The sequence below is a fragment of the Vulpes vulpes genome, chromosome 9, assembly GCF_048418805.1.
Source record: "Vulpes vulpes isolate BD-2025 chromosome 9, VulVul3, whole genome shotgun sequence".
NCBI classification, from domain to species: Eukaryota; Metazoa; Chordata; class Mammalia; order Carnivora; family Canidae; genus Vulpes; species Vulpes vulpes.
The window spans coordinates 82,050,864-82,072,802 of NC_132788.1; the positions used below are offsets into that span (position 1 = coordinate 82,050,864).

General features: G+C 42.8%; 1 protein-coding gene across 5 annotated transcripts in view; it reads right to left on the reverse strand.

The window, feature by feature from the left end:
• The window catches only part of PTPRG (protein tyrosine phosphatase receptor type G), a 701,447-nt gene that overhangs the window by 155,759 nt on the left and 523,749 nt on the right, over positions 1-21,939 (reverse strand). For all 5 annotated transcript variants that reach the window (XM_072720551.1, XM_072720550.1, XM_072720548.1 and 2 more), the window contains exon 6: positions 10,532-10,598. In XM_072720551.1, the coding sequence (XP_072576652.1) occupies positions 10,532-10,598 (67 nt within the window). The remainder of the gene's footprint in view (positions 1-10,531; positions 10,599-21,939) is intronic.

Here is a 21,939-nt window from a genome sequence, read left to right on the forward strand (position 1 = left end):
GTCTCATTCTATGAGCTGGGACAAATTATCCAAGCTCTCTGAATCTCAGTTTACCATCTGTAACTGGCTAGGATTACTTAAGATTATACATCCAGAACATCTGGGCAGGGCTAGGTCCACAGCCAGGCATTAACAGATGAGAGACTATTGCTTCTTCCTCTCCCACACTTTCTGATTCCTGGCCCATGACCCTTCTCCCCGATTTCAAAGGGAATGGCTATTCCAAACGACTTTGTGACAATTGTCTTTCTCATTTCATTTTATTTTGTGTGACTCAACTAACTCAAGTGTTTCAATACCCAGGAAGCGATGGCAGCAGCACTCACAGGTCCACAATCATTTCCTGTTACCACATGGCCTCCTCCAGACTCACGGCAACAAGTAAGAACAGTAACAGAGATGGTAGTGGTGAAGGTGGTAGCGACAGCAGCCGGTGCCAAGTGTTGACCATGTGCTAGGCACAAGTATTCACACCAAGAGCCTGTGCTCTGGGACACTATACCACAGTGCCTCTCTCACACCAAGGTGACATCTGTACTGCAAGGTGAGAAAATCACACAAAGTAGCCTCCCGGTACTTTAGCGAGCACCCTTTCAGTAGAGGACAGGAGACACAGTTTAATCTCTCTCTTTGCTCTGCACATCACATTGAAACAATCGGGAGAAGGGCATTTCCTCAGGCTCCCGTGATCCTCTTCAAATGATCAAATAGTGACAAAGAAGGCTGGCCAAATGACAACTAGCCTCAAATTCAAATCCGACCTAGAGGGTATCACTTTTGAAGTTATTTTCTGTCTTAACATTATTGTTCACGACACTATGGGTGATAAAACAGGAGCCGCACAGCATCCCATTTCCTGGCTTTGGCTAAGAAAAGAAATGCAAATGGCTCACATCTATAGTGGTGGTCATGACACACCGAAGTCCAGGAAACTGTGGAAATGGCTTAAGTGTGCCTGTTTCTCGAAGATTTTGAGATCAAAAGTGTTCAGATAAGCATCTGCCCTTCCTGGATCCATAACAGATGTGAGCCAATTAACCAAGACCAGGGTACTGGATATTTATAGCACACTTCAGGAAAGTTCTATGTAATTAAATGCCGGAGACATAAACTTCAAATGGGAAATTTTGTTGCGTGGTACGATGTTCAAGACTATCAGTGGGCTACTTGATAACATAGCATCGGGCTTCCCATTCAAAAGGGAGAAAACTTTCTTTAAGGTCAACATTAAAACAGAACCCTCATTAATTTGGTTGAAAAACATTTGGATTGGTTGGTGATTGGGGCAAAATCAAAAGTGAAGGGCAGCCCGGGTGGCTCAGCGGTTTAGCGCCACCGTCAGCCCAGGGCCTGATCCTGGAGACCCTGGATTGAGTCCCACGTCGGGCTCCCTGCATGGAGCCTGCTTCTCCCTCTGCCTGTGTCTCTGCCCCACCCCCTCTGTCTCTCATAAATAATAAATAAAATATTTAAAAAAATCAAAAAGTGAAGCCCATCTCTTTAAAGTCTGTCAAATGGTAGTTAACTAATGGCCCGAATAGGTATTTACATGGTCCCAACATGAGCCAGCCACTGGGAGAAGGCAACTCTATTAGCAGAGCTCCCGAAATTGCTACCACTTAGTTAAGGCAGAGTTTGACAAACTTTTTCTGTAAAGGGCCAGAGGGTAAGCATTTAAGGCTTTGCAGGCCAGACTGTAGCTCTGTTACAGCTACTCAATTCTGCTACTGTGGTGCAGAAGCTGTCATAGACAATATGTCAACAAATGAGTGTGGCTGTGTTCCAATAAAACTTTATTTACAAAAGTCGGCAGCAGGCCAGATTTGGCTCACAGATTGCACTTGCTGGAGGCCAATTTAGAGGACAGTGGACTCATGCCAGGCACCCTTCGCTCTCAGTTCTTTCCCTATTCTAATACATCTAGCATTAATACATACTTTTCCTATCCTCATCTAACAAAGCACAACCGCAGGACGGAGGGATGCAAGAATTTGTGGAGGATCACACAGCACCCAGGCTGGAGAGCCATGATTTGAAACCAAGATAGCCTCAACTCAGAAGCACTGTTCCAGAATCCAGTGTTCCTCAGGGCCACATTAGAAGTGAAAAGGAACCAATTCCATTTCTTTAAAAATATCCTGTAACCCACACTTTTCAGAAAACTCATTCCAAAGTTCTAATTGCTTATTCGTAGGAACACATGAGATTACTTTTGCAGGTGAAGAATATTAATCTTTTTAATTCTCAGCACCAAGAATGGGAAGGCAAAAAAATAAAAGGTTTCTCGTGATATTAAAATTTCCTGAAAGGCAGGGGAAATCTTGTTCATCATTTTATTTTTTTATTTTTATTTTTGTAAATTTTTTTTATTGGAGTTTGATTTGCCAACATATAGTATAACACCCAGCACTCATCCCATCAAGTGCCCATCACCCTATCACCCCATCCCTCCACCACTCTAGAAAACTGTGCTGATGTTCCTTAAAGAGTTGTTTATCATTTTACCCTCAACACCTTGACTAGCACTTATTAGGATCTCCATGGACAGGACAACGGATAGACTCTATGATTATAGAAGCTTAAAGTTCACATCGACAAAACAGGTAAGAACCTCTCAAACCCTATCAATGCACCTCTGCCCCATTATCTTGCTGCTGGATTGTAATGACACAGACTATTTCTGCCTAACAGTTTAATTTTTCCCCAAAGTCCCTCATTCTGGGATTTGTCCTTTTCTTGCAAAGTCCATGCAAGATACTTTTCAGGAACTTGAGTCATTGAGACCCACTGAGCCGCAGACAGAAAAAATGATGTCAAGATCTTAGGCCCAGGGGATAATCCCAATAGTGTGGAGGAATGATGACAGAGTAGGGTCCTGTGAAGTATTTTTCTTCATTTGTGCCTTTGAGAGTCGATGTGATGAACCTCAATCAAGGCTGGAAGAGGCAGGTGGTACCCCTGGCGGAAAATAGAGCAGGAGATGGTCTGGGAGTAACAAGAGCCAGCCATGAAGACCTTGGTTCAGGCCTCCCAGCCAATGCTCCCTTTGCTTGCTTTTCTATGTGACAGGGGACATGATAGCTGTGTCTCAGAATTCAGTGGTACCTAATTCAGACTAATTAGACCCTTGTCTGGTTGGAGCGTTCCAACCAGAGCCAGCGTGTTCTGGAACGCAGAGCCAGAGCATTCCAGTACATAGCAGTGGGAAGCCTTTGCTTTTAGACCTGAGGCCTGATGCCTCATCCCCTTTGTTTCCAATTTCTTTTTTGTGAATTCCAAAGGGAGTTATAGACTCCCAAAGTCATCTCTTTTTTTTAAGCTTTTATTTATTTATCCATGAGAGACATAGAGAGAAAGAGAGAGAGAGAGAGAGAGAGAGAGAGAGAGGCAGAGACACAGGCAGAGAGGGAGAAGCAGGCTCCACGCAGGGAGCCTGAAGCAGGACTTGATCCCAGGCTCCAGGATCAGGCCCTGGGCCAAAGGCAGGCGCTAAACCAATGAGCCACCCGGGCTGCCCCCAAAGTCATCTCTTAATGATAGACTCGCAAGGCAGCCACAGTTCTTTAGCCTGCAATAAATTTGTAGAGTCACAAACAGCCTGTCAGGGGTACGTGCGGTGAAAGTTTTTAAGAAAGGGCTCTAGCTCTCTCTCTTTGCTTGTCGTAAGGCCACTTGGAACTTGATGTGACCCAGAGGGAATCACTGTCGGAAACTCTTACTTTCTAAGGCTAATGACTGTCTTCTTTGTGAAATTTCATACACATGCAGAAAGGTGCACACAACATAAAGATACTGTTGACAAATAATCCTGAAGTGAACCCTGGAGAGACCAGGGCAGGAGAAGCCCTTGCCATGCTCCCTGGGCTGGTGCTTCCTCACTTTCCCATCCTGCCTCAAGAAGTGACTATCACACCTCTTTTTAAAAAAGTAGTAATTGTTTGCTTGGCTTTTCCCTTAGCGTTACCACCTACATGTGCACCCTGAAACAATATAGGCTGGGTTTCCTCATGTTTTGAACTTTATGTTGACGAATACACTAAACCTTCTCCAGACCCTTGCTCTACTTGGTGCTTTTCACATATGCTCAGGCACAAGATGCCAGCCCCTTCCATCTGAGTAGAATATTCTATTATAGGCCTGCATTGTGTTTACTTAGCTTGCTGACAACAGGCATGTGAGGCATTTCTAGGTTCGGGCAGTTAGGGAAACCCATGCCACTGACATTCTTGTTCACATCTCATGGTACATTTTCATCTATGTTCTCTAGGGGTCATACGCAGGGGGTGGCATACTGAAGCAACTTGGCTGTGGCTCCAGAAAAGTATAAGAGTTCCTGGCATTCTTAGCCTTGCCAACGCTGGACTCTGTCAGGATTTTTAATATGTGACTATGTGGTGCAGGCTGCCAATGATTTTGAGCTCTGTGAATGTATTATCATGGGGAAGTCAATGTATAATATACATGGGCTATTCTTTCATTTACAAACAGTCAAATGCACAAATCTAAGGGGATGGTGTGGTGAATTTTTATATTATAACCATGCAATCATCCTCCTGATCAAGATATATAATATTTTCATCATCCAAGAAAATTCCCTCATGTTTCTTCTCATTTATTATACCCCTCCACTGCATTATTTTGGCTTTTATCACCAAAGACTAGTTTTGTCTGTTCTTGAGCTTTACAGAAATGGAACCATGCAATATGTGCTCTTCTGTTGTCATGTAAATCAACTAGCTCATTATTTTTAATCGCTGCATAATGTTCGCTGTCTGGCCATACTACAACTTGCATATCTAGGCTCCCGTTGGTGGACATTTGGGCTGTTTCCACTCTGGGGCTAATATAAACAAATCTCCCATTAACAAGTCTTTCTGTGGACATTTCTCTTGGGTATATACCTACATGAGGACTGGCCAGCTCAGAGGATAAGGCAGTTGTACGACTTTGGCAGAAATGGCTGCATGGCTTTTGGAAAGGCTGTACCCCCCCCCCCCCCCCGCGTCCCCAGAGCAGCTGTCCTCAAGTGCCCAGGTTGCCATGCTCGGGGCTTGTTTTCTTTTTAAATAGCGTATGTGGTGAATGACGTATCAGCAGTTATAGAAGATAAATCTTATCCATTATTTTAGAAGAAATTCAGATCACTCCAGGTCTGGAGTCTCATTCGGGTTATTCTTGATTATAGGACCCTCAATCCCAGCAGGTGGAATATGGAAAAAAAAAAGAGCAAATGCAGATGCATGAGCTCCTACCACCATGTGGCACTGCTTGGCCAGGTGGTCACTTATATGTGCAAATTTCCTTTATATCTTCCCTTTCTGCCGAATGCCTGGATTGAACTCTAGCTGTTCCATGACTCTGTCTATAGATTTGGTGAGTTGATGAGTATTCCAGGACAGAGGAGAAAATAGGTGTAAGACACCTCAAAAATACACCCAGTGAATAAATGAGTCAGTCGAGGAAGCTACTCCGCAAAGAAAGTTTAGATCCTGTCCCAGCCCCAGCTGCCATCACTTTAAGACTTACAAGAACCTCGTTTTGGGCCATTCTTTAATTGAAGGATTGAAGGATGTTTTCAGGTGATCATTTAATTGCCCTTTCACAGCTTTCTCAGAAGAACCTGAGGAGGCAGGATGGGGTGAACCATCTGGTTCTGACCGGAGTCTGACGCAATTTCTAGTAGTTCCTCTAAAGGAGAAAGGTACTGTCCTGCTCACCTAGGCAGTACATTCAGCAGAAGATGGTGGTGACAGAGGAGGGGTGGGGTGGGGGTGGGAGTGATAGGGAAAGACGACAGAGTCATAGTTCAACAACCAAGCAATCGCTACTAGCAAGTTTCTTTCCAAAAATAAAAAAAATAGGGACTCCTGGGTGGCTCAGTGGTTGAGTGTCTGTGTTTGGCTCAGATCATGATCCCAGGATCCTGAGATTGAGTCCTGCATTGGGCTCACCCCAGGGAGCCTGCTTCTCCCTCTGCCTGTCTCTGCTTCTCTGTCTCTCATGAATAAGTAAATCTTTTAAAAATAAAAATAAAACAAAAATTTAAAAAAAATTAGTCTCTCTTCGATGATTGACATGAGGGAGTGGTCAGGATTTTGATGCATTCTGACAGGATTCTAGAATACATACACGAACAGCCTGCTAGACTTTCTTTGGGTGGATATCATAAAAGAAGAATAGAAAAGTAGGTAATCCAAAAATGTAAAAGAAAAAAAAAAGAAATACTTTTTAATTGACTTAAAATATAATGTACATTTCTGAGCACTGGCCAATTGGGTAAAACTAGTAAGGGATAGTTGCATTTCTATACTGATTCACATACAAGTTTTTTTTTTTTTTCTTAAATGTGTTTTTAAAAAACAGAACTAGACTAAGTTTCTCAGAACCCATATTTCTATCAGGTGTGGCTTCCATTAAGTGCTAGTTCTTGAATACAAAAAGCACTGTAAATGAACGAGTCAATGCTGTGACTAGGATTCACAACTTCTCCCTAAATCTTTCCTTCCCGGTGGATACTGATGGGAGTGTGTAAATAAAACAGCTGATTCGATACATTTTAGTGCTTCCATCTATTGCCCAGTGGACAGACGGAACCAGAATCAATGGCAAATCACATCTCTCCATTCTATTTATATTTCTTCATGGCTCTCAACTTTGTAAAAATCACAATTTACATGGAAAAATGAACACCTAACAAACAACACTCTACGTTTGCCAAGAGATTTCTAGATATCTCTCTCCAGCAGTGAGGAAGCAATGTTGCTGAGCGCAGAGCCTCAAAGATGCTAATATGCACTTCCACCACCAGGGACCTCCCTCCACAGTGGCATTGCTTGAAACCTTGACTGCTCCCTTCTAGGCCTGCACTGTCTCTATGCACTCTTTAGGTCTTAGTCATCACTTTGCCTGAGTGGTCACTGATGCCTCCTCTATACTCCCAAATCTGGGTTAAACCTGCTGCTCCCCACTCTTTAATGCAATGACAATGCTTAACTGTATGTTCCCCGCTCTGAGACTTGATAAATGCAAGGAGGGTAAGCCTAGGTCGGCTGTGCCCTCTCTGCCTAGCTTCGTGGTACATTGGGATTAGGTACTTATGCAGGAGAAGAATAAGCACTGCTTCTAAGAACCTCTGAGTATTTTAAAAGCGAGAGGACCAAGTAAAGACCTCTTTGGAAATGGGATCAGGAAGGAAGATGTGAACTTCCATGCCAGCCGAGGGAGGTACATGCCTAAGATCTTCCTTCCAGAGACACACTGCCATGAGGAGCCTTGTTAGCTCCAGCCTACAGAGGCTATACCTTCAGGATTTGACCACAGTGTTCTCTTGGAGGCCGGTCAAGATAGGATGTGCTAGCTGGTGACTCTGCATGTCAGGGGAATCTAACACAGGACACCTCTCACAGACAGGCTTGGCTCTGAGGTGCATCAGTGGCCTGGTCAAGACTTTATGAGAGCTGCCTTCAGCCAGTCCTCCTAGATTCCCTCCCCACTTCAGAGATACCAGAGCTGGACTGTAGTCCCAACACTCTCCCCATGTGGCCCTGCTTCCTCTCTTTATCACTCCCTGTCAATAAATTTGCCTGCACTGAAAACCCCACCTTGCTGTCTGCCTCCCAGAGGCCCCTGTTGAACAAATGTCAAGTACCACTGGTGGGGATGACCAGATTTCTCATCGTCATTTCAGTTGAAAGAACATAGAAGATTCTTCCTATTAAAAAAAAAAAAAAAACCAAACTCACTTAATGAGGAATTAATATTCTAGGATACGACTCCCAGAGCTGAAGAAATAAAACCAATTCTGAACTGTAACAGAAATTCATATTGATTTTTCCTTTTTACACATTTCTATCATCATTTCCAAGCCACAGATTCTGTGAAGGGCAAGATTATTTATGTCCCATCAAATTAACAGATCATTCAAATCCCTTACAGGACCTTCAACTGAAAACGCTTCTAATGCCAACAAAAGTTGTTTTAGCCATTTCAGATGTTCATTCTCTGTTGGAAGAACGACAAAAGAGATGAGTGTTATCACAATGGAAGTCGGCAACAGCCCGAGACCGGAGGGCATAGACAGGTTTCCAAGATGTTCTCTTACTCCTTTCTCTTTCCAGTCAAAGCAAAACTCAAGTGGCCTTTGGTTTCTCCTCCTCTTCTCCCAGTTCTATATTTTGATATCTTCACTTATTTGTGGGTTTATTTGACTCATTGACTTGGCTAACATTTACTGGGCATCTGTGATTTGACATACACGCAGGGGGTCTTGGCCCCACAAAGCTGACAGTTCAGTAGGTAAAAAGTGAGTAAATAAAACACAAAGTTATTTCAGACACTTTTAAGTGGTTCGAAGAAAGGAATCTAGGATGATGTGATGGAGCCATGGGCATGGGGAGCAGCTGGGGCATTTGATAGGACAGTTAAGAAAGAACTTTCTGAAGAGGCACGGATTTGAACTGAAACCTGAAATAATAAAGGGAGACACCCTTGTAATGAGCTAAGGCAAGAACTTTCCGGACAGAGGAAGCAGAAACAGCAAATGCAAAAGCTGTGAGGGATAGCCCACTGGGCAGGCTAAAGGAAATGAGAGGCGGCACCTCACCTCACCTCACCTTCCTTCCAGACACCTCCCTGTGTGTCTCTTATTCACACACAGTGGGCACACCATACTTTTGCTGTATAAATAATTAAACTCCCTTTTGCAGGGAATTATTTCTAGTAGGTCTCCTCTGACTTCTGCATTAGGAAGGAGTGTTGAAACCACATCCCAGGCATCTCTGTCACCCTCCCAGTGCCAGGTAAACATAGAAGAGAGTACATGTAACAGCCTCTTGGAGGGTAATTGTGGATAATGAACAAGGATAACATGATTATGCCAGCACAGAGCTCTTGAACCAAATGATGACTACACAGTGAGTTTACAGAGATTTGGGGATCTGGGAGCTAACAGAAGCCTCTGCTTATCTTTAACATATGGAATCTCCTTCAATTATCATTGTGGAAGTAAGCACACAGATCTATTCAAATGCCATTGCTGGTCCTCTCTGACCAAAGAATAGAGAGGTACCTGTTTTGAAGATTCTAGAACTCTCCATGATGGTTTTGTTTTAAAACAGGAAGAAAAGTCAGGGGGGAGGAAGATCTGTTCATCACTTACTCCATTTCAAACCCCAAACTCAGTCTACCCTATGAACTGGAATTTCTGGGAGGAGTTTGATTAACTGAGTAACAAAGGGGATCTTTTGGGAAAGAATGCACAGCATGCTGCCCAAATACCAGCTTTCCTTGCACTTTTAGGCTGCCTGGAGTACAGGCAAATACTCCTATTGCCCCAAACCACCACCACCACCATACCAAAATCAAAGCACAAATGTGCAGGCAGAAACAGTTTTGACCAAGGTGCTCTGTTCCCTATGGGAACTGCCACACAACCTGCTTCCCAGTTGCGTGTGAGGGCTTTGCTTTAGAGACACAAACTGAAATTGAGAAGTCATGGACTCTTCCCACCACAACTTCTATGCGACTGCTTTCAGCTACACTATTTTCCTACTTTTACTAGGTTTATTTTTGTTACCTGCTGCATGACTGAATGGCTCTAAGAGCAGCACAGTTAATCCCAAATCCTACTTGCCTCAACTGCATGCTGACAACTGGTTTTAGTTTCCCTGAGAGAAATGGGGCAAGATGTCTGTTAAGCTCTACAGAGTTGGCTAATGTCGAAAGACAATCCTCCCAGAAAGGTGTGAAGATGTTTTATCACAGCTGTGGAGATGAAGGGGAGATTTATTATGGTAACTAATGCTATTTCTGTCAATGTCTTTGGAATTCTAATTAGATTATTAAAACTTTGCAAATCATTACATTACCTCTAAGATTCCATACCTTCCTGCAACAAGGGTACTTTTGAAATTAGAGGATTCTGATGTCATAGGTAATGATGCATCGCCGATAATAAAGTTGCAGGGAAATTCCTCCAATAAAAACCAGTTGGGAAAGACAGAACCCATTTATCTTACTTTCTCTCCCAGTTTTATGCCCGAGGATAAGACGTCTGCTACACAGAACATGGTCTAGCTTTTTCCATGCTAGTAGCTGATGATGCTTCCTCACATGCAGCAAAGTTTAATGACTTGTCACAGCTACTTAAATTTTTTTCCCCTAAATCTGAGAGGCAAATCAAGAAATTTATTAAAGCAGAGATACTTGAAAGAGGAATATTTTTAAGAGAGACCTGAGACAGTGGCAGGTTCAGCGCATACCAATGGTATATCTTAGGGTGCTTTGATTTATAACATATGCATTCAAAGTGGTACCTGAAGAGAAACAAATTGCTTACTGTTAACTCAGATCCATTTGCAGGTAATAAATGGGCATGCTCTTTACCCATCAAATAATGGCTCTAATGCCCTTCAACATCAGTGGATGAGGAATGGGGGTCACCCTCTGTCCTCTGCCAGATAACCCAATTCCTTTAGGTGGAGACCTTAGCTCTTCACATACCAACAAAGAGAAACGTATGTGGCTTACTTACCATGATGTACGACGCCCTTCAACCCATGGATAATAGGATCCAGTGCAGAATTGTCCCTTGGACTGACCTACATGTAAAGGAAACATGATTGGTTAAATCTATTCTGGCATCAGACACAACAGCCTCAGTTTAATCTTCTGAAGAGAAGGGGGGGAAATAGATGTTATCTAGCAGGCTGCATAGACCTTACACAGACCATGGCTCTCACCAACACAAAAGATTTATGACATCATAAAATCAAGTGAGGAAGTCTAAATCAAAAGAAAGAAACTTCTCAGAATACATCAGAACAAGAGGGAAATACCATAGTCCCAGGAAAATCTTAAAAAGCAACTATAAGACTTTCCTTTTCCTTTTGTTTTATTATAAGTACACCCGGATCTCCTAAGAAGTCATTGAAAGTCATCAAAGAGTAATCCATCATTGACTGAATATTTCAATACCTTCTTGTGATGTGTTTTTTTTCTTCTCTCCTTTTTAGAAAATGGATCTGTGCCCTGCCAGCCTTCTCTCCTAAGGATCCAGTCTCCTGTGCTTTACCACATACTGTAAGAGGGATTTCTAAGACTCAAAGCAGGAGAGAACAGGACAGGAGCAGGACTTAAAGAGCCAGTGTCTCCCAACTTGATTTCCCTCTGGGGTTTTTAATTCCCCCAAAAGTCAAGCTTCTTACCCAATCTTTCCCTAACTTTCTGATATTACACAGCACAAATCCTCATTCTTGCCCTCTCTAGAAGGTGACAATTCCACCCGCATACTGTAATTTTGGTTTTGAGGTACTTTCTTTTAGATACATACTGACATACTTACAAATGAAATGAAATAGTGCCTAGATTTCACTCCAAAATAATCCAGGAGTGGATAGCCATTCAGAAAGTGAGCAAGGCATAGAATGATGCAACAAGACTGGCATTCAATCATTTGTGACTTTAAATTATGAGTATTAAGTGGATCATGATATAATTTTCTCTACATTTATGGATGGTTAACTTTTCCCAAATAGTTTTTCAAAATCCATTCTCTGTGGTCAGCATATCTCCTGAAATTTTTTTCAGGGATGATATTTAATTTAATCCACTACTAACATAATGAAGTTGAGATGTTGGTGAATCTTTCAGTGTGTAGCAAGACCCAACTTAATGTCCCTAGTTATTTTAGGGCCATCTTAGGTCAAAATTTTAAGATAACTGAAAATTTTCCACTTCCTTCCCCCCTTGCAAACCGTCCATTGAGCTGCTGCTCCTCAGACAATACCCATACTTGACATATTTCTTCTGCTTTTCTGCTTTAGCATCTCTAAGTTAGAGTAGTGGTTCTTAAGAGGAGGCAGATTTTACCTATCTCCTCTACCCCACCCCAAGGACATTGGGCCGTATCTGCAGATATTGTTGGTTTTCAAAAGTAGAGTTGAAGGGGGAGGGGCTACTAGCATCACATGGGTAGAGGCAAGGCTGCTGTTAAAAATTTAACAATGTTCAGAATAGCCCCCCACAGCAAGAAATTATCTGGCTCAAGGTATCAAAGGGACAGAAGCTGAGGTTGAGAAATTCAGGTTACATGCTCTATGAGTTAACAATGATTACCTATTAATGTCTGGAGTCCTGACTCATGACTAAATTCAAACACAGATGCCATTATGTATGGTGTTATGTTTACAGACTAATAAAGTGAGGTGGAATTTGGTACTAAATTATAAACACTACAGGTACTTAAAAAAGGATCGGTGAATAAGAACCGTGTGTGTATCCAATCACAAAAGTGGAATTCTGGGAGTTGGCATTAGTGTACCTCCAAATTGTCTGACAGGAAGGTCTAGCCAGGGCTTTTACATACTGGTTGAGCACAGAACATTCTTAAAAGGCAAACATTCACAAAAAATACACCAAAATGAAGAATTTATATTTACACCATAGCAAATACTTATTAACACATTCAAAACATGGTCATAAATGGAATCACAACTCAAGAATGCAGGATAAGTGAGTCTACCAGTAAATGTGGCCAAATTTCAAAAGTCAAAGAATAAAATTAGAGCTGAAAGAAATATCCCATATCAAACTGAATTTATAGACCAAAATGTGGTCTTCGTTTTCCCAATTCAGTCTGATAGAGAAGTTTATGCCAATTCAACTACCTGCAGTTACTCTAACATCTACGGGAAATGGCAAAAGGATCACAAACTCCTGCCATCTCCACCATATACATCTTTGAGATCTGAAGTGGCCACTCCTCCCATCAAGAGTATATATCAAAGTCTTCCCTCTTGGAAGCTGGGCTTGAGCACGTGACTTGCTTTGGCCAATGGGCCATTAGTGAACATGATGTAGGGTGCAGCTTATGTAGAGCTTGCCTGCCAGGTTTATCCTCTCTTGTTATTCTTTGAAATCCTGAGACCACCAGCTGAAGTCATTCTAGACCACCAGCCTCAGATGAGCTACCTAAAGTCTGCAGACACCACCTGAACTGGTACCAACCAGAGCTGAGCAGCTAACCTACAGAATCATAAAAGCAATAAAATAATTGTTGTTTTAATTAATTTGGATCATTTGTTACAGCATAAAATGTAACTGTTTGAGTTTTTATGAGTGTGTGTAGAAGTGGAAGACTGGAGACAAACTACAATAGCAATAATTTTCTTAACCAATCCACTTCACTGATGTATGATCTGTCATAAATGATTCTCAGTGAGATTCCACATACCAAGAAACAGTATTTGTCGCCAACCAAATCAACTCATGTGCTTCCCCAAAACTCTGTTACCCCATCTCTACCATGGCCACATTTCATGGATATTTTGATTTTCAATCCCAACTACATGCAGGGGGATGTTTTGTAGTCAGGGGGGGTGCTCTAATACATTCAGTCTTACTTGATGATGAGAAAGGCCAAAGAAAATGTTCCCCATGACTTACACCCACCAATGACATTTGTAGCTCATGTTAGAGGAAAACAACCAAGCAACGTAATCCAGGTTTACTTTCTGACCCCTTCTGGCTACAGTATCTCTGTGTCTGATTACTCATTCAAGCTCAAGAGCCTGACCCCAGGCTCTAAGCAACCTCATAAATGAAAACCCTTCTATGGTGCCCATTCACCTCCACAGCCCCTGTTGCTGTAGGTTCACAGCCCCATGACTGGGGTTGAGAAGATGGATCAGGAGAAAGGGAGAAAATACGAAGATTATTGGCTGGTCTAAGTAGCTTACTAATAATACTAAGCTTACTCTCCAGTCTGTGTCTTGATTCCAAAATTCAGGGTGGGAATCCAAATAGCATGCTAATAAGTGGGTTTGTTCCAGTAAAGGCACAACACTAACTGAAATAATCCCTTCCATTTACTGTTTCAATCAATTTGCCACTTAAAAAAAAATTCATGAGCATAAGCTAAGCAATTTGGACAGCTCTGAAATATGCCTACAGTGAAGAAGGCTGTTTGAGCAACCGGTATTTACATTCTGGTCTCCATCCAGGGTAGGAGGCCAAGGGGTGGGGGGAAAATAAAATTTTGAGTCAGGGCTGAACCCTTAGCCTTTCAGTGTCCTCATCTGTAAAATGGGGATACAATTTCATAACGCTGTCCTGAAGATTACATGGGTAAAGCTTGGAGTGTAATGCTGAGTACAAATGCAACATTCAAGGGGGATGGAACCTGACCCAAACACTCAAATTTAAATGAATGTCGAACAACAGCAATTTCATCCCTGAACTTCTCAATGTGCTTGGCTCTAAAAGTAATACCTACTCAAGCTCACATTTCAAAAAATCCAAATTTATGTTTTATTTGACATCCACTCAATTTCATAATACGCTGCTCCTTTTAAAGCCACATGAGGAGTTTTCCTGGCTCTTGAAATTTGCCACCTTCCACTCTGAGATCAAAGGAGTTATGCAGTAATACTGAGAAGGTGGCAATTGCACAAATGAGCTTAAAATGGCCTCGAAGAAATGGACCCCCCTTCCCCTGCGGTTTGTGCTCTTACAGCAAAACTTAGCTCCTGGCCCTTCCATTTTGGAACAGCTTTCACAGCATTAGTCATCTTCAAAAGGACAGCATGCCAGCGACAGAGGGCTCTGAATTAAAGCCTTTAAGATGTCTTTAGATATAACAAACTACACAGAGACATTAGCAATACAGGAAACCATGACATGTAGGTTTGGGCAAAAGGCCAAATTCATAGAAATGCCTGATGAAATCTAATCTTCATAAAATTCTCTTTCCAAAAAATAGACCATGCTAAGGACTGAACCAACAACTATCAGATTCATAACCACATTGTGGATAATCTCTAGAGATGTGTCTGGAATCCTGGCCCTCAGAAGGACCTATGGTCTTTCCTGCTGGAAAGAAGATGAAGCGGAAACACAGAGGCCCCAGCAGCCTGCATGTGCCTGTGTTGCAGATGTCTGCTGCCATCTACTTTTCCAATCCACTGTGCCATTTGGCCCTTGACTTGGATCCTGATAATCTTCAATCTATCAAGTCCTGGCCATCTGCTAACTAGGATGGCCAAGACAACCTACTTGCCTTGAATCCGACATCACCAGCTGCTCCTTTAGTCCTATAAATGTCACATCCAGCCAATATCGTCTTGTGGGAAAAAGGATTTATGCCTGCTGGGAACGAATGGCTCCACCATTAAACCATGCCTGCGAAGGAAAGTGACAAACAGCAGGACCAGAGTCTCCACATGGCCTTCCTGAACTGCAGAGGTGATGATCCATCCACTCTGAGGGATAGCGGCTGTGTCCTCAGAACCTACAGTGTCTGATCAGGACAAGGGCAGGTACTTCTCATGAGATCTGATTTCAGATCTAATTCTCTTCTTTCTCCTCTTACCTAAAGAGCCATGTAGCAAGGATGCCGTAGCTTCTTTCATTCTGACTTCAACACCTTGGTCACCACTCACCGCATTTTGATTCAAGTTGCTATCAAGAACTTCCTGGCTCAAACCATTCCTAACTTGGCTACTTTCACAAACTACATTTCAGATAGGCCTGACCCAGTGACAGAACACAGACCAGATTTCTTTATAATAAATTAAACACTGGTCAATAATTTAGGAAACATGTCTATGTTCATTGAGACAAACATAGCATCAAAACACTAATCCACTGATCCATATTGAAAATACTTCTCCTGACTTTCTTTTAAATACTCATAGATACGGCTTTTCTTCATGTATAGCCTATAGCCTAAGTTTCTGATGGGAGAAATTTCTTTTTTTTTTTTCCCCCTGTTGACATCCCAAGGATGTTTTCTATTCTCTCCTGACTATCACTGCTGCGATGGGATTACAAAAGGCAGAATCAGAGGCCTTGGTGCATTTAGCATCCCAAACTGCCATGGAATAAAGTCATCCAGAAAGAGGCATGGTAAAGGGAAAAGGCGCTCTCTGAAGCTATAGGGCTTTTCATGGAAGGAAGGACTTTAGTCTCCCAGCCAGCTAAAGGCAAGTCACCAAGTGTGGACTCCTGGCCAGAAGGCTTGGTTTAACTTTGAACAACAGATTTCCAGAATTGTACTTTCAGCCTAATCTCATAGATATGCAGAACATCACAGATGCATCTCACAAGAGAGGCAGGAGCTTCTATTGGCGCAGGGGTGGGGGTATGGAGGGGATGGCCCCATATCATCATCTATTTTCCGGCACTTGACAGGACATCCTCTTGGGACTGGTTTCCATCAACAGATGAGAAAACTACTAATTCCTCAGCCATGGGAAGGGATTAATATGAAAAGGCAACACAATTAGAAATGCTAATAGGATTCACCCTCCCCTCCTCCCTTTAAATGGAGCTGGAGCACTGTCACAGCTTACTTACTGTTAATTCATAATATTAGTGGAAACCAGTCAATTCGCAAGTTATTCATCTCCACAGAATGGAGATGTGTGGCCAGGGAAGGCCAAGGAAGTAATGAATTTAATGCTCTTGGTCTACTTAAATTGACCTTCTCTATCCCTCTGCTCCCACCACTCCTGCTCACCAGAGTATTTACCACTTAATTGTCAGACTTGGCTTGGAGGAGTCTATTACTGGAAAAACCAACCCAGCAGGGTGACAGCAAGGCCCAGTAGCAAATCTGCACAACTGCGGATCTTGCCAGCAGCAGACTTGCCTATTGTCAATACAGGCGATTTCTCCTTTTCACGAGGATCAAACTGTCCCGGACTGAGTATACAATGCCATTTCCTCTGGCTTTGGACTCACTCAAAAACTCAATTTCAAAGCCAAGGCAGGAGAGAGAGAGAGAGAAAATGGGCAGGCTGGGCACCTGACAAATGGAACTTCCACATGGTGATTTTTGTCCTTCTTTGTCTTTTTAATGTATTGTGTTTCAGAGCCAAGAAGGTAGTGGGGAAGCCTTTACAGCAGTTCCAAACAGAGACCCAGAACCTGCCTGTCCCACCCCTGCCAGACTTCTCAAAGTAAAGGTTGCTCTTGAACTGGAAAGAGGCAAAAAAGAAATTCCAACCCAGCAAAGTATGATCGAGAGTCTAAGGCTATCGTGCAAGCCATTTCACACAGATACTGCTATGATTTTTGAATTTAAGAAAAAAAAAAAAAAAAAAAAAAAAGGACATGCAATCTGGGGAAGCCTGGGGCAAGAGAAGCTTATTTCAGGTTCAGTGACTCGTTTGTAAGTTTCTCTCGATTCACTGTGGCAGTGCTGGACAACTCTGCCTTTCTCTTGTTAATAATCCTGCCACGCACTGAAAAGCCCCAACAATATCAAAGTCTTGGGGGAGAAAGCAGAGCTGACTGCTTCCACAGGGAGCAAGTGGCTTCAACCAAAACACATTACACGTGAACTCTCACCCTTGCTTTCTCATTCCCCAGAAGCAAAAAGCTGCTCGGGGCACTCCATTTACAAAAGGCTCCGAATCCAGAGAGCACTGTGTGGGGACGGCTTTAAATCCCTACCATGTGTGCAGCAAGAAAAATACAAAAGATGAGGCATATCGGATCAAAGGGGTCACCAGGTTGATCCTTCTCTTGAAAACAGTCCTCCTTAGAAGTAGGTAAGGTCATCACATTGGAAAGACTAGAAGCATGCAGACAGCGTTATGAGGGATGGGGAAGACTCTGTAAATACCATGTAGGTATTATATATAAAATATTAAAATGACCTTGCTCATCTTATAGTTGTATAAAGAGGTGATGGGGGAAAAATGGAATGAGGCCTTTGGCCTAAATGGCAAGAACCCAGATCTTACGCTCACATATTCAACAAATATGTCCTGTGTGCCAACTACATGCTGTGCTAGACTGACACGGTAAGACGGCCCTCCGTCAGCCCCAACTCCAGGTTTTTAGGCTCCTGTGTAATCTCCTCCCTTTGAGGATGGGCTGGATCTAGTGGCTTCCTTTTAACAAGTAGAATGTAGCAGAGCCAAAGAGACATGCTTTCGATGGTTAGGTTAAAAGAGATTCTAACCTCCATCTTGCTAGCACACTCTCACTATTGTTTACTTGGTATGATGCTTTGGTGAAGTAAATGGCCATGATAAGGAATCCCATATGGTGAGGGGCTCAGGTGGTCCCTGGTCAGCAGCCAGGGGGAAACTGAGGCCCTCAGTTAAACAGTCCTTGAGGAAACGAATCCTTCTCCAGTTGAACTTTCAGATAAGACCTCAACACTGATACTTTTTCAGATAAGACCTCAACGCTGATACTTTTTCAGATAAGACCTCAACGCTGATACTTTTTATTGCAGCCCAGTGAGAAACCATGAAGCCAGGAGCCCACAGAAACTGAAACAATAAATGTCTGTGGTTTTAGCAGCTCAAAAGCCTGTGGTAACCTGTTACTCAGCAACAGATAACCACGTGCCGAGAACTGGGTCCTGCGATATGGCACTGAACAAATCACAGACCTCCTCTTCACAGATCTGCCAGTCTAGCACTTGTTCCCACAGGGAGATGAGGGTACTGGCCTCCCTAAAGAATCCATATGACACCATTTTCCTTACACTGGTGCATCAGCTATTCAAGGCAGGTCCCATCCCTCTAAATAAGGTCTTGCCTCTCACAGATCTAAACTGCTATGTGACATCACAGATTCTAGGGTTTGAGAGGAAGCAATATGCTTCAAATCCAAGTTCCAACAGGAAAATTTGGTAAAAATAGTGAGCAAATCCCAAATGGAGCAAACAGACATCCACCATCAATTCTGGGATAAAGCGTTTTCAGTAGCTTTTATGTTTGAACAACCATAGGAAACTGACAAATTGTAGCACCAAACCTGAGGCTTCTCGAAGAAAGATGTCCCTGAGCAAGGTGCACAGCAAAATGCACTGGTGTGAGCAGCTGCTGCTGTTTCTGATTCACAGCAACCAGGCTAAGTGGAGACTAATTATACTCCATACCTTTTGTTTTTGGTTTTTCCTTTTGGAAGGGGTATTTCTACTCTGTGCCTCCTTTAGAGCACTGAATGATTGCTCCCCCAGGGTAGCCTCTGAAGACTGATGAAGTATCAATCCACTTTTCCTAAGCAATACCTCATGGGGCATTCCCTATTCCAAACCACACACTTATGTGAAAGCTCTGGTGCCTGATACTGTAAGGGGGACTTTATGCTGTCACTGTCCTCTGAAATCAATCTGTTAACTCATCTAAACATCCCATTGCATCCCTCAACAAAGCAGTGAAAACTGCCTTCAGAGTACTGTCATTAAAGTTGGAGCATCTGATTTAAGAGCCTTCATTAAGCATTGTTTTGGGGGATACAAAAAATTATTTAAGTGTACAAATGTCTTCAAATCTACCAATTAGCAAAACTCCTTTCAAGTACATAATAGTCTACACAAGGGCCAGCCCGACCTCAAGTAGGACACAGATTAATGCTAACTGAACACTTCAGCTTTGTATTGAAAATGCACCTGAGTTCAACAGAGGATAAAATTAAATTGCAATGAGGAAAGACAAAATCTTTCCCAGCAGGCCTTGATTGATAGAACGTGTTATTTGTAGCAGAACAAAATGGAAAGCCAGAAAGTTTGTTCCCAGCAATCATTGTCTCACTGGGCCAACTTTCTCTCCTTTGAGAAAATAATATGATTTCTTCATAGAGCATGTAGTCTACTTATTTAGGCAACAGTGCCCAGGATCTTCCAATTCCTCAGCAGCTCACTTGAAAACAATGGCCCCAGTAGGGGAGGTATAGGTAATATTTAACCAGGAAGAGGTTTATTTTGTGAAAACTGCCACTGGTAAATGACCTGGGAATAAGTTGCTTCTTGGAAACCAATGAGCATGCATCTCCTGTGATGAACTCATTTGAAACTTGCGAGTATAAGACTACTGTAGGGGTTAAGCAGAGTTTTTGAAACCAGGTTGCTAGACCCAGGTTCGAAATCCTCCTCTTCCACTTGACAGTTGGTGATCATGTTAAAGTTAATTACAGGGCAGCCCGGGTGGCTCAGGGGTTTAGCACTGCCTTTGGCCCAGGGCGTGATCCTGGAAACCCAGGATCCAGTCCCGCATCAGTCTCCCTGCATGGAGCCTATTTCTCCCTCTGCCTGTCTCTGTCTCTGTCTCTGTCTCTGTCTCTGTCTCTGTCTCTCTCTATCTCTCTCTGTGTCTCATGAATAAATAAATAAAATCTTTTAAACAAGTTAATTACAATCTCACTGTACCTCAGTTTCCTCATCTGTTAAAACGTGATTACTGCCCTCTAATCCCACAGCATTATTAAGAGAATTATTTTTTTTAAGATTTTATTTATTTGTTCATGAGAGACACACACACAGAGAGAGAGAGAGAGGCAGAGACACAAGCAGGGAGCCTGATGCGGGACTCGATCCCAGGACTCCAGGATCACGCCCTGGGCTGAAGGCGGAACTAAACTGCTGAGCCACCCAGGTGCCTCTATTAAGAGAATTAAATGAATGTTCAGCACAGTGCCTAACACACCCAGGATTGTTTAAAAACTAGCCATAGCTATCCTTTCCCCAAAAGGGCAGGCAGGCCTGCCCTGCTGGTACCCAGCCAGGTTTATACAAACACACATAAAGATATACATACAATTACTTCTGATTACAGACAGACCAATAGTATCAGGGTTACAAGCTAAATCCAACCAAGCATAAGCTCCCCCACCTCTATGTCAATCTTTCATTTCAGTAACGTGGTAACATCTTTCCACCCAGTAGACCAGGAATTATTTTTCACCCAACCAGGGAATTATTTTCTCTCCATACCATGTATGATGTATCAGCAAGTGCAGGAGATTCTATATCCTAAACATACCTCAAATCCTAATCTACATACCATCTCTCTCCAGCTCCTCCATTCTGCTGCCTAGCCCACCATCACTCTGAACCTAAATGACCTCCAACAGCTTTATCTAACTGGCTTCCCTACGTTCTCTACTGTGCCCTCCAAGTACTGGCACCACCTTTAATCAGCTTTAAAACAAAAAGAAAAACAAACAACAATGATGAAACACTGTTCTGATTGACCTAAGATGTGATCTGGGCATCTGAATGTTTGACAGCTTCCTGCGTGATTCTGACAGTGAGAACCACTGAGTTAGAGTAGGCCTTTAAATAGTAAATCTAATCACAACACGTGCCTGCTTAGCAGCTCTCCAGGATCTGGGCCAAGGCCCTCTGCAGATTCTATTGCCATGATTCCCATAGTTCATTCCAGTCTAGCTGAATTGGCTTCCCTCCGCCTTCCTCTCCAGATACTCCTGGGCCTTTTCACTTTGGCCCTGGCCTTGTTCCCTCTGTCTAGAATATTCCTCAATCAGATCCTTGCAGGGAGAGATTTCACTCTTCAAACTTCAGCTACTAGAGGCTTTCCCCAACCATTCCATCCACACTGGCCCATCTCAAGTACCTGCTAACTCATCATTCTCTAGTTCCTCCCCCATGATACTCATCTCTGCCTGTCAGTACCTAAAGCCTAGGGGGCAGCTCAGGTGGTTGGTCCAATGAGGAAATCCAGGCTAGGGAGGTTCTCAAGGTTTAAGCAAGTCAGAGGTCTTCATCCCCTCCAGCATCACCAGGAGCCACCCGTAATGCATCTTCTGTCATATTATGATCTGCTTAAACACCTGCCTCCCTGACTAGGCTGATAGCTTCCTGCAGGCAGGGATCATATTTCATTTAATTTGATTTTATATTCCCAGATCCACCCACCTGAGTACTGGCACAGAGCAGACACTAACTAATGTTTGCTTTCTGGAAAGAACAACAGGTAGCTATAAAAGAAGTGAAAAAGGGGGAAAGAAATAAGAGAGAAAAAAAAGATAAGAGAAAATTTTAGCATAAGAAATATGGGATTTATGTCCAAAGACTGATTCAAGTCCTGGATGTGTACTGGTTGTGTGACCTGAGGTCCATGACTTGATGTCTCTGGGAAAGTGGACAATGATGCACACCTCCCAGAGTGGACCTGCAGG